The sequence below is a fragment of the Pongo pygmaeus genome, chromosome 2, assembly GCF_028885625.2.
Source record: "Pongo pygmaeus isolate AG05252 chromosome 2, NHGRI_mPonPyg2-v2.0_pri, whole genome shotgun sequence".
NCBI classification, from domain to species: Eukaryota; Metazoa; Chordata; class Mammalia; order Primates; family Hominidae; genus Pongo; species Pongo pygmaeus.
In genome coordinates, this window is record NC_085930.1 from 115,915,808 (window position 1) to 115,928,517 (window position 12,710).

Here is a 12,710-nt window from a genome sequence, read left to right on the forward strand (position 1 = left end):
CCGTCACCTCTTCTGGGTTCCCATGAGCTATTTCCACCACCCTTAGGGCAGGATCCACCTTCACCTTGGCGCGGGACATGAACTGGATGACAGACGAACTGTCCTGTGGAAGAAACAACACAACTTACTCGAAGATTTTTCTATGATAATGGCTGGGCCTTGAGAGGGACTGGGCAGAACTGAAATTCCATGATTCCATGTAGCCCAGACAAAAATTTTATCATTGAACTAGATACCTCTCCATCCCAGGCACCCACATAAACACAGACTAGGGTCTCTCTTGAGGATTCTTTGCAGATCATGGTGGATGCTGGGAAATGATGGAGTTTGCCAGTAATCAACACACGCAAGCTGTGTGCTGTGGTTTCCAAGCAGTTAGAGCCAGATATTTGGATATTGATATTGACATGTTCACAAAGAGTTGAGGATAAATAAAGCTGTTTAATTGTGTACAGCAAATCTAGGCCTGGCATTCCACAGAAGGCATCTGATCTGCATTTTATAGGCATCTTCCTGCCTTGACCACAACCCTCAAACCCTTCATATGAGTTGCTTTTAACTCTTTCTTTGCTCTTAAATGAAGTCGTTTTGGAACCAAAACCATTAAACATTGAAAGAGGATGCCTGATGGAGAGATGGGGAAGGGGGAAATATCTGGCTTATAAATTAAGGAGAAAGGGGCAGGGGTATAAGGGAGCACATCTAAGACTCAGGAATCATCCCCAGCCAGAGGCAGGCAGAGGCCTTCCTGCGGGCTCAGATTCAAAGACACTGATCCAGATAACCAGAAAATGGCGCCAAAGCAGAGATGGAGAAAGAATTTGGAAGAAGACAGGGACTGGAAAAACTGTGGCCTGGGGAGAAGCCAGAACCTCAAGCCAGTGGTACAGGTTGATCATGGAGCAGAAGGGCAGCCTGGCTTCTGTCGTGGAAACAGATAGCAGAGAACTAGTGCATTCAACATTCTACCTGTGGGGCAGGAGGGGCTCCACAGGCAAGGTGTCTTGTGGTGTCCCCCCCTACATCTACCCTGCTTGCCTGTCATGCAAGGGGCTTACACTCAAATGCCACCTTTGGTTAAACCCTCAAAGAAACAGGAAGGTAGAGGACTCCACAGAAAACAGTTCCAAGGGTACCCTTTGCTCATCTCTGCCAAAGAAACCACAAAGACCTTCCTGGGGCACACAGGGACCCCAGTCTGTGTATGTGACTTGGGAGTTATGCATCAATTATCATTCTTTTCTTAAAACAACCACAAAACACATTTTAAATGCTTTTGGGAAGCTTGTCATTCAAAAGAGTTACTCCAGTTAACTCACTTTAAGCAAGAAATAATTTTAAGCAACAAATAATCTTTTACCAATTTAACAGTTTTATAAAGTTGGGGTTTTATGTATCAGGATATGCTGTATTTTCAATCTTGATTAATAATAATAATGTTGGGCCAGGCACAATGGTTAAGGCCTGTAACCCCAGCACTTTGAGAGACTGAAGTGGGAGGATCACTTGAGGCTAGGAGGTAAAGTCCAGCTTGGGGAAACATCCTATCTCTACAAAAGATTAAAAAAAAAAAATGCACCTGTCATGGTAGCATGTGCCTGCAGTCCTAGCTGAGGACTAGCTGAGGCAGGAAGATCACTTGAGCCCAGGAGTTTGAGGCTGCAGTGAGCTATGATTGCGCCACTGTACTCCCATCTGGGTGACAGAGCAAGATCCTGTCTCTAAAAATATTTTTTTAAATAAAAACATTAAAATAAATAAAAATAAACTTGGATATTAATAACGATAATGATGATAACTGCCAACGTTACAGGCCAAGCAGACGAGGAATCTGGCACAGGATGGGCCCCCACGGTTGTAGAATCAGTGAGAAAAGCCTTACAGACTGAAAGAAGAATACTTCCAAAGAAATCCAAATCCTACGGTGATTTTTTTTTGTTTTTTTGAGATGGAGTCTCACTCTGTTGCCCAGGCTGGAGTGCAATGGCACGATCTCGGCTCACTGCAACCTCCACCTCCCAGGTTCAAGCGATTCTTCTGCCTCAGCCTTCTGAGTAGCTGAGACTACAGGTGCCCACCACCACGCCAGGCTAATTTTTGTATTTTTTAGTAGAGATGGGGTTTCACCATGTTGGCCAGGCTGGTCTTGAATTCCTGACCTTGTGATATGCCCACCTCAGCCTCCCAAAGTGCTGGGATTACAGGCGTGAGGCACTGTGCCCGGCTCCTACAGTGATTTAAAAAATCAGATCCCACATTTCAAATGAAAACTTGTTAAGGTCAAAACAGTAAAACCTCAAATTCCCTTGTCTGGGGCCAGATCTTGAGGTCAAAAGGAAAATAAACACGACTGCAGGCCCAGGCAAACCACAAGGCTGGCGCTGTTCCACATCCTTTGGGAGGCCTGGAGCCATGTGGGCTGTACTCCCCAAGGGAGGCTGTAGCTGGCTTCAGGGCAACTGAAGCTCTGGGAGCAGCTGGGGCCCCATCTGGCTTCCAGGTCAACTTTGTTCTAAGCTTTTCTCTGCACCTGGAAGTGCTCCTGGTTTCTGCTGAAAGGGCACATGGAGAATGAGCCTTGAAGGCTTCATATGACACCCTACAGCTTTCAGCTCTCTTGCTGCGGCTCTACTGGCCTGGCTGGCCCATGGGGACAGTAGTCACTGGGACATGTTCCTTGGCGAAGGGTCACCACTGGCTGCCGGGATAGAAATGCAGAAGAACCAGGCTGCAGAGCTGTGCATGATTAAGTGCAAATAACTGAAGTGCAAGCAGCAGCCATCTGGGTTGAGGATAAAGGAAACATCAGAGTGGCTTACAGCCACCAGTGCTGTCACCAGGGCTCTATGGGCAGTGGCAAGTATGGCACAGGCAATAAAACTGTCTGCAGCACCATTTGTGAAGAATACAAACAGGACAGGTACATATGCAGAGGCATAGTCCTCCAGCCTGGCCTGGGGACACATTTCAGGAAGGTACTTCTCCAGATGTGGGGTTTTCCAGCCTCCCTTATGGAATCAGAGGATGGCCAGTGGTGCTCTAAGTCAGGCCTGGTCCTCCTCCAACACTGTCCTTTATAAAGGGACAGGTACAAAGGGAGAAGAAAGCACTGCGGTGTGAGTCCAACTTGCCCCAAACCAGTTTCCCTCCAGAGCAAACCAGAGAAACCAGAACTATGCACAGCTCTCTTCGGGTGTGTGAGGGCTGTAATGGCTACAGATAGAAAATGGAAAAACATCCCCTGACGCCTGCATCCTCTCAGGTCAGTGTGTTACCTCTGTGCCTATTTAAAAATAACCACAGAATGACTTTTCTAAGGCTATTCATTCACACGCGGATAGGTTTGTACAGATTAACACATTTAGTCTTTCTAAAGAAAAATAATTGGAATCTCTGTGGCTAACATGCATATTTAGTTTTATCTTCACATGTAATTATTTTTACAGCATCTTGTTGGAAGTGGCCTCTCAGTAGCTCTCATCTTAAAATAAATCATAGGAAATTTGCATGATTCTTCAAGAGCCACCGATGCACTGGTTGAGGTGTTTTTTTAATGAACCACCTGTGATAAACTCATAATAGCAAAGTGACCTGAGGTTCAAAAGTTGGACCAAAACAAACTGTCGTTTAAACTAGGACTCATGGGTCAAATCTGGCCCTCTGCCTGTTTTTATAAAGTTTTACTGGATCACAGCCATGCCCATTCATTTGAGTGTTGTCTATGGCTGCTTTCACAATACAATGGCAGAGTTGAACAGTTGCAAGAGACTGTAGGGCCTGCAAAGCCTGAAATATTTACCACTGGCCCTTTACAGAAAAGGTTAGCCAACCTTCATCCAAAGCGAGGCCCCTAGACCTGCAGGACTGGCATCACCTGGGCGCTTGCGGCAACTGGAGAGCCTCAGACTCCACCCCAAAGGAATCTGCGTTTGAACAAGGTCTCCAGGTGATTCTGATGCAAGCTAAAGCATGAGAAACTTAAATGGCCAAACAAAATCCTTGGGGAATGTGTTAAAAATGAAGATGCTGATTTATTAAGTCTGGGGTGGAGCCCAGGATTCTGCATTTCTAACAAACTCTCAGGTGATGCTGATGCTGCTGGTCCTCGGACCACACTTTGAGTAGCAAGGGTCTGGTATTTTATCCTGGCATTGTCTACCAGCAAAATTACCAATGGCACTTGCTGGAAAAGTTTCAAAAGGGGCAGCCAGACCATTACTAAACAGTTAAACAACAACAACAACTACAACAACAGATGTTGGTGAGGATGCAAAGAAAAGGGAACACTTATACACTGTTGATGGGAAGGTAAATTAGTACGATCAAAAAAGCAGTATCGAGATTTCTCAAAGAACTAAAAATAGAACTGCCATTCCATCCAGCAATCACACTAATGGGTATATCCCCAAAGGGAAAGAAGTATTGTATAAAAAATATACCTACACTGGTAAGTTTATTGCAGCACTATTCACAATAGCAAAGATAGGGAATCAACTTAAGTGTCCATCAACGGATGACTGGTTATAGAAAATGTGGTATATATATATACACACACACACACACACACACACACACACACACAGCATGGAATATTACTCAGCCATAAAAAAGAATTAAATTATGTCTTTTGCAGCAACATGGATGGAAATGGAGTCCATTTCCCTAAATGAAATAACTCATAAGTAGTCAACTACTGCATGTTCTCACTTATAAGTGGGAGCTAAGTAATGGGTACCCATAGGCATAAAGAGTGGAATTAACAGACATTGGAGACTCCAAAATGTGGGAGGGGGGTGAGGGTTGAAAAGTTACCTATTGGGTACCATGTTCACTATTCAGGTGATGGGTACACTAAAAGCCCAGATTTCATCACTATACAATATATTCATATAAGAAGTCTGCACTTGTACACCCTAAATACATAAAAATAAAAACAGTCTCTTGTAGACAGCCAAAAGGGGGGGGCAGCCAGAGTGTCATGAGGACACCAATTCAAATGCTTTCCTTTTTCCTTTTTTTTACCCAAAAATCAGATGTCAACAATTCAAATGCTTCTAAATGCATCCTACAAGTGCAGTTCATTAGGGCTTACCTTTTTCAGTATTTCTGTGTTCAGCAGCATGTAAATGTCTATAGTACGACTTTCTTCTTTAGCAAGAGCACTAAAGTTACAGTGTGCTGTTAGGCAAGAAATTCCTGGTTTTTCACAGTCCTGAGAAGAAAAGTCAGAAAAATTTCCAATGGAATTAAGAACAAAGACAAATCCACAACAATTTATAGAGTAGTGGGCTCCATGACCTTGGTGACTAAGGCAATTCCAGGTAGAGGAAATCCACAAGAAGATGCAATCATTCTTTCTCGCCACCAGAGGGCATTCAAGGGATTTCCCACCCGGTGGGAACCAGAGCATGCCTTTAAGTCAAGCAACTGGGAGAAAACCGCTCACTAGTTTATCCTACCAAGAATTGGATGAATTCACAAAGAGAAATAATTGTTTTTTTTTTTAAGCCCACACACTTAAATTTTGCATTCTGAAAACATTCTTATGAGTTTTGAACACAGACACATTTCCTACATTACGTGACTTCCACCTGTGTAGTGGCAAATATACTTTCATGCCTATTTATTAGGTAGGGTAAATAAGAGGGCTAAGAAGTCATGTGACTCTTGCTCAAGGAAACACAAAAGTTACAATAGAGATGTAAATCTCGGCTGGGCGCAGTGGCTCACGCCTGTAATCCCGGCACTTTGGGAGGCTGAGGTAGGGGGGTCACCTGAGATCAGGAGTTCAAGACCAGTTTGGCCAACATGGTGAAACCCTGTCTCTACAAAAAATACAGAAATAAGCCAGGCGTGGTGGCGGGCGCCTGTAGTCCCGGCTACTGGGGAGGCTGAGGCAGGAGAATTGCATGAACCCGAGAGGCAGAAGCTGCAGTGAGCCGAGATCATGCCACTGCACTCCACCCTGGGCGACAGAGCAAGAATCCATCTCAAAACAAACGAACAAACAAACAAACAAAAAACCAAAAACATAAATCCCAAATTTAAGTTACAAAAGTTTTCTTTTTTATATGATAGGTTCCAAAATGCATACACATACCTTGATGATGTTTCATCTATAGGGCAAAATTTTCAGCCAGACAGAGTCGTAACTATAAAATCACTAGGTATCACTACATCTAACAAGTCTAAGGGCTTTAAACAATATCACCCTCACTATGTAAGTAAAACAAAAAAAAAACAAAAACAAACAAACAAACAAAAAACCTTTCAAGTGGCAAACAGTCATCCTTCTCCAACAGGAGAAAAGAATGAGAAAGGAAATGATAAAGGTGAGATGTGCCAGGGCTGAAATAAGGAGCTTATAGAAATGTAACCAAAGATAAAAAAAGGAGGCTTTGGAAAAGCATTGTCATTCCATCTTCAATACCTTCACTTTTTAAAAATGGAGGTGTAACAAATATAGTAAATAGAACAAATCTGAAGTGTATGTCTTTATAATTTTTTTTTTTTTTTGAGACAGAGTCTTGCTCTGTCGCCCAGGCTGGAGTACAGTGGCACGATCTTGGCTCACTGCAACCTCTGCCTCCCTGATTCAAGCGATTCTCCTGCCTCAGCCTCCCGAGTAGCTGGGATTACAGGCGCCCACCACCACATCCGGCTAATTTTTGTATTTTTAGTAGATACAGTGTTTCACCATGTTGGCCAGGCTGGTCTCAAACTCCTGACCTCAGGTGATCCACCCCCTCAGCCTCCCTAAGTGCTGGTATTACAGGTGTGAGCCATCGTGCCCTGCCTGTCTTTATAAATTTTTACATGTGTTTATACCTGGAGGACCACCACCCTGATTAGGATGTAGGACATTTCCAGCATCTAAGCAGGCTCCCTCATGCCCAATCCCATCCATATTCCTCTGAAAGTAACCACTTTCCTGACCTCTATCATCATGATTAGTTTTCGCTATTTCTGAACTTTGTATAAGTGAAATATTACAATATGTGGCTTTTGTCTCTAGCTTCTTCCACTCAATATATTCTGTCTGTGAGATTCATTCATTAGCAGTAGTTTGTTATTTTTCATTACTGTGTAATATTCCAGTGTATGGATATACCACAATTGCTTACTTATTCTCCTATTGATGGATATTTGCATTGTTCTCAGCTTTCAGCTATTTTAACATTTCTGTGAGCATTCTTTTTCATGTCTTTTCTGGGGGGCACAAGTACTCATTTTTCTTGGGGATATACTCAAGAGTAGAATGGCTGTGTCATAGGATACACACGTTTTGTTTTAGTAGATATTATCAAACAGTTTCCCAAAATGTTTGCACAAGAATAGTCACTCTTGTTTAGACTCATTCTAGTGGAAAAAACATTTTACTTTGTGCTTGGTGGGTTGCAAAGATTTATCCCTTTTCCAGGTAATAGGATTTGGAATGTAAATTTAATATTTTGATTGAAACCTCAGACTGAAAATTAGGAGTTGACCACAGTCTGTGCCTTTATAAGTCAATTGATTAAAACCAGATTTAGGAAATAATAAATATCAAATAGAAAACTGGTGTCTTCTGAGTGAGGACCACCCGTGTTACCCCAGCCACTAAACAAATCCTTACCAAGACTTTTCTTCCAGACTTTGTGAAAAAAGCAAATATTGTGTGGAAGATATTTTCTTGTTCTTGAGGGATGATGCAGGGAGTTGGGTTTTTCTGGAAAGAGCAGTTTCCCTTCTCTTGGCCCACCTGCAAATGAAAAGAGGCCTGTCAGAGGAGTCAGTCTCAAGAATGAATCATGATGCTGGAGCCTCTTATTGTAGAGGCAGGAGTGGTAGAACCTCAATTCACCTTTCCTCCTTGTCCATTTTGAAGTGGAGAACAATGGCTGAAAAGCTGAAAGGCAGAAGTTGTAGCATCAACGGGGCCAAATAATGGAAAATGTGGCTCTTAGGTCCCCCAATAATTGATGAGATGACATATAACATGCAAATGAGATGTGACTAGGAAATAGGAAGACTTAAGGAGTAAAATAAGCCTTATACTCCATGGTTTTGAAAGCACACTTAAGAACATCCTTACAAGCAATTCTTGTCTGAATGAGGAAAATGAGACTCAACTTAGGTCACTGGTCAACAGTCATGGAGTCAAGAACCCAGGTCTGGTACTTGGGACCAAACCTGATGGATGATCTGCTGCCAGAGGTTTTCAACCATTCTAGAAAGCCCCCAGGGTGCTATAAAACTCCTTAGGGGTCCTTCTAGAGAAAGGGAATGAGCAGCAAGCAGGACTGCTTTCGGTCCAACTCTAAAGCCAGAGTTTTGCTACCAAAAAAACAACTGACCAGTCTCTGCCCTGAGCCAGACGGGAACCTGCATGCTTGCTGAGCTCTTGGTGAGTGATTTGATTTTGCTTCTGACAGCAATGGCAATGGTGCTGACTGACAGCAACATCAGAAACAAAACAATGGCGCTTAGTCTTTCTTGATGAGTTCCTTAAGAACAGCACTCTTTTTGATGTTTAAATTGAGGAATTGTCGGAAAAAATGAAGTCTTCTTTATATATCATCATATCACACTGGTTGTAGCTGAAGACTGGACAGGATGTGAGGTCAAACCAGAAAATTAATAATTAGTAATTCATAATTTAGGATTGTGCTTACAATCCCATGGCTAACCACAGGCATCTGTTAAATTGCCCTGTCTATAATGCCCTTGAGTAAAATATAGTTGTTCAAGAATGTTTCAACTTTTTATTCATGGTAGGGAACAAAAACTTTTTTTGCTGTTTTTTTTTTAACTTTTATTTTACGTTTGGGAGTACAAGTGCAGGTGTGTTATATAGGTAAACTTGTGTCATGGAGGTTTTTGGTACAGATTGTTTCATCACCCAGGTACTAAGCCTAGTACTCAATAGTTATTTTTTCTACTCCTCTCCCTCCTTCTAACCTCCTTTCTCAAGTAGACTCCAGTGTCTGTTGTTCCCTTCTTTGTGTTCATGAGTTCTCATAATTTAGCTCCCACTTATCATTGAGATCATGCAATATTTGGTTTTCTCTTCCTGTGTTAGTTTGCTAAGGATAATGGCCTCCAGCTCCATCCATGTTCCTGCAAAGCGCATGATCTCATTCTTTTTTATGGCTGCATAGTATTCCATGGTATATCTGTACAACATTTTCTTTATCCAATCTGTCTTTGATGGGTATTTAGGTTGATTCCATGTCTTTGCTATTGTGAACAGTGCTGCAACGAACATTCATGTGCATGTGTCTTTATGGTAGAATGATTTATATTCATTTAGGTATATATATCCCCAGTAATGGGATGCTGGGTCAATTGGCAGTTCTGTTTTTAGCTCTTTGAGGAATAGCCACACTGCTTTCCACAATGTTTGAGCAAATTTATACTCCCACCAACAGTCTATAAGCATTCTCTTTTCTCCAAAACCTCTCCAACATCTGTTGATTTTTGACTTTTGCTTTGTTTTTTTTTTGAGATGGAGTCTCTCACTGTTGCCCAGGCTAGAGTGCAGTGGCGCGATCTCGGCTCACTGCAAGCTCTGCCTCCTGAGTTCAAGCCATTCTCCTACCTCAGCCTCCCGAGTAGCTGGGACAACAGGCACCTGCCACCATGCCCGGCTAATTTTTTTTTTGTATTTTTAGTAGATATGGGGTTTCACCGTGTTAGCCAGGATGGTCTCGATCTCCTGACCTCATGATCCGCCTGCCTCAGCCTCCCAAAGTGCTGGGATTACAGGCATGAGCCACCACACCGGGCCAATTTTTGACTTTTTAATAATAGCCATTCTGACTGGTATGAGATGGTATCTCATTGTGGTTTTGATTTGCATTTCTGTAATGACCAGTGATATTGAGTTTTTCAAATGCTTGTTGTCTGCAGGTATGTCTTCTTTAGAAAAGTGTCTGTTCATGTCCTTTGCCCTCCTTTTGATGGAGTTGTTTTATTCTTGCAAATTTAAGTCCCTTATAGATGATAGATATCAGACCTTTGTCAGATGCATAGTTTGCAAATATTTTCTTCCATTCTGTAGGTTGTCTGTTTACTCTGTTGATAAGTCTCTTTTGCTGTGTAGAAGCTCTTAAGTTTAATTAGATTCTATTTGTCAGTTTTTGCTACACAAATAAACTAAAGCTAACAATGCTAATCTACTAATAGTGAATTATAAAACAAGACCACCAAAATTTGCTAAATTGATCTCTATTTTATCTTTGATCTGAATACATTCCAGGATTTACTATATATGTCTGAAAATAAATAAGGTGAAGGTTTATATCCTCAAGTTAAACTATTAGAAAAGAGGATGTTGCCTATGAAAGTTTCTCACAGTTTGGGATTTATTGTCCTTTAAAAGTGTCTAATAGTTTGGAAATTTTTTTTTTTTTTTTTTTTTGGAGACAGGGTCTCTGTCTCCCAGGCTGAAGTACAGTAGTCCAGCTCACTGCAGCTTCAACCTCCTGGGCTCAGGTGATCCTCCTTCCTCAGCCTCCTGAGTAGCTGGGACTATAGGCACATGCCACCACACATGGCTAGTTTTTGTTTTGTTTTGTTTTTTGCTGGTTTCTTTCTTTTTTTTTTTTTTTGGTAGAGATAGAGTTTTGCCACATTACCCAGGCTGGTCTCTAACTCCTGAGCTCAAGCAATCTGCCTGTCTTGGCCTTCCAAAGCACTGGGATTATAGGCATGAGCCACTGCACCCAGCCTCGATTACTTTATTTGAACCACAACATTTGGGGAAAACACACTAGCCTGAAATGATCTCAATCAACATCAGGTTTGGATGATTTTAGAGGTCATGAGAGGGAAACAATGGGAAGGAGGCAATGAGCTTTAATGAAGATTTGGTAATTATTCCTTGGGTTCAATTGTTGAAAGTTGCGATAAATATTTGAAAGCCCATTTTAGAAAGCAATATGTAAGCTGTTGATGTGGGGAGCAGCATGAATATTCACTTGCAAGACAAATGAGGAAAACAACTGCTGCAGTGCTACACAAGTGGGCGATGGTGTGTGCCAATCAAATTTCAGCACCAACATGGATTCAAGAAGTTCTGCATTTCAAATAAATTAGGCAAATTGTAGATGATATATTCTGGTAAACTGCTGACTAAAAATGTGGCTTAGAAATGATACCCATCAATCTCAGAAGATGCACACTTGGATAAAATTATTGTGTGAAACATAAGAATGAAGAGTATTATAGATTAATATATCATTCTTTTAAAATTTTAAGCATTCAACCACATGATTAAGTTAAACACTATACACAGATAGTTGATTCTTTCTTTCATTTCTCCTAACTTCTTCTTATTGAGGTAAATTTACAGGCATTAAAATCCACAGACCTAAAGGGTGCAGTTTGATGAATTATGTCACCCAGTAACTACCACCCCCATGAAAGTACTGAACTTGTCTCTCACTCCAGAAAGTTCCCACCAGTCCCTTGCCAGTCAATTCCCACTGCCCACTCCCCCCACCTCAAAGGCAATCATAGTTCTGATTCCTATTAAGTTGGCAAAAAAAGAGGGTTAAATTTATCTAATTAGGGAAATGGAGGATGTGCTATTTGGGGCTTGCCCTATATTTAGGCATATATAGTACATTGTGGATGGAAAATATTTATGTTTATTGGGCGTTTGAGAATCCGAATGTGTGTAGTTGTGCTCTTAATATCCATCACTTTTTCACTCCAAAGCCTGTAGGTCTCTACATTCCCTGTCTGTCTTCTGGAGTGGACATCTGCTGACAGACTGCTGGAAACTGTTTTCTGCAGCCCTGTGGCACGCACATTCCTTTGCTGAGATTACGAGGCCTGGCCACCCAAACACATTTGGTCTGGGTTTAGAGAAACAGAACCTCTAAGCCCTGCAGGATGCATCCATCCCTCATTAAAATCAGGCGTGGGAGCAGAGCTCCTCCTTGCTCTGCACGTCGGTGCTTCAGGTTTCTAGGCAGGGAGAGGAAGCTTGGGAGCAGAGCTCCAGCCCAGCCAGTGTTGCTAATGTGCTTCAGGTGTGAAGAGCTGGCACTGTCATCTGGCCACAAGACGCCAGCAGAGAGGGGCAGGGAGCTGGGAAAGGCAGGGCAAGCGAGTGAGAAACAGCCTAAGCCTCAGTGTCAACCCCAAGGGGCAGAGGCACAGCTCAGAAGTTAGTTTCTGTCTCCCACTGGGAGTTTCTGGGGTGGCCTGTGAACAGGGTAATGGCGACGGCGTGATGTGATGCAATGTGACACCTAATCTGCCCCTGGTGGGATCTGGAAAAGGGAAATAAGGACTGAGTCTGCGGTGAATGAAATCTTGGCCAGTTGTGCTCCTGACTGTGGTTACATGGGAATCACTTCAATCGGGGAAAGCAATGTTTTTCGGAAAGGTTCAGGGTGGTCCCCCCTTTCAAAAGGAGATTAAAGGTTGCCTGGTGCTATATAAGTCTGATTCAGACCAGCTAATCCTATTGCAGTCGCACCTTCAGTCCTCAGCTCAGTACCTACCCAGGTAGGAACTCAGTACCTACCCAGGGTCATCAAGGTAGAGAGGGGAGGTCCTCTAAGCGTGTTGAACAGGTACCAATGTGACAGCCATGACAATAGCACCTAACACCTGCACGGCCCTTACTGCACACCAGGCTCTCAGTGCTTTCCACACATTAACATTCAGTCCTCACAGCAGTTCCCTGAGGCAGGTGCTATTACTGTCCCCACATT

The 12,710-nt window shown here is 42.6% G+C and overlaps 1 protein-coding gene across 2 annotated transcripts in view; it reads right to left on the reverse strand.

Moving 5' to 3' along the window:
* ITGA9 (integrin subunit alpha 9) overlaps positions 1-12,710 on the reverse strand; it is a 387,176-nt gene that overhangs the window by 38,471 nt on the left and 335,995 nt on the right. For both annotated transcript variants that reach the window (XM_054481130.2, XM_054481129.2), the window contains exons 24-26: positions 7,616-7,741; positions 5,093-5,212; positions 2-103 (exon numbers count right to left, since the gene is read on the reverse strand). In XM_054481130.2, coding sequence (XP_054337105.1) covers positions 2-103; positions 5,093-5,212; positions 7,616-7,741 — 348 coding nt within the window. The remainder of the gene's footprint in view (position 1; positions 104-5,092; positions 5,213-7,615; positions 7,742-12,710) is intronic.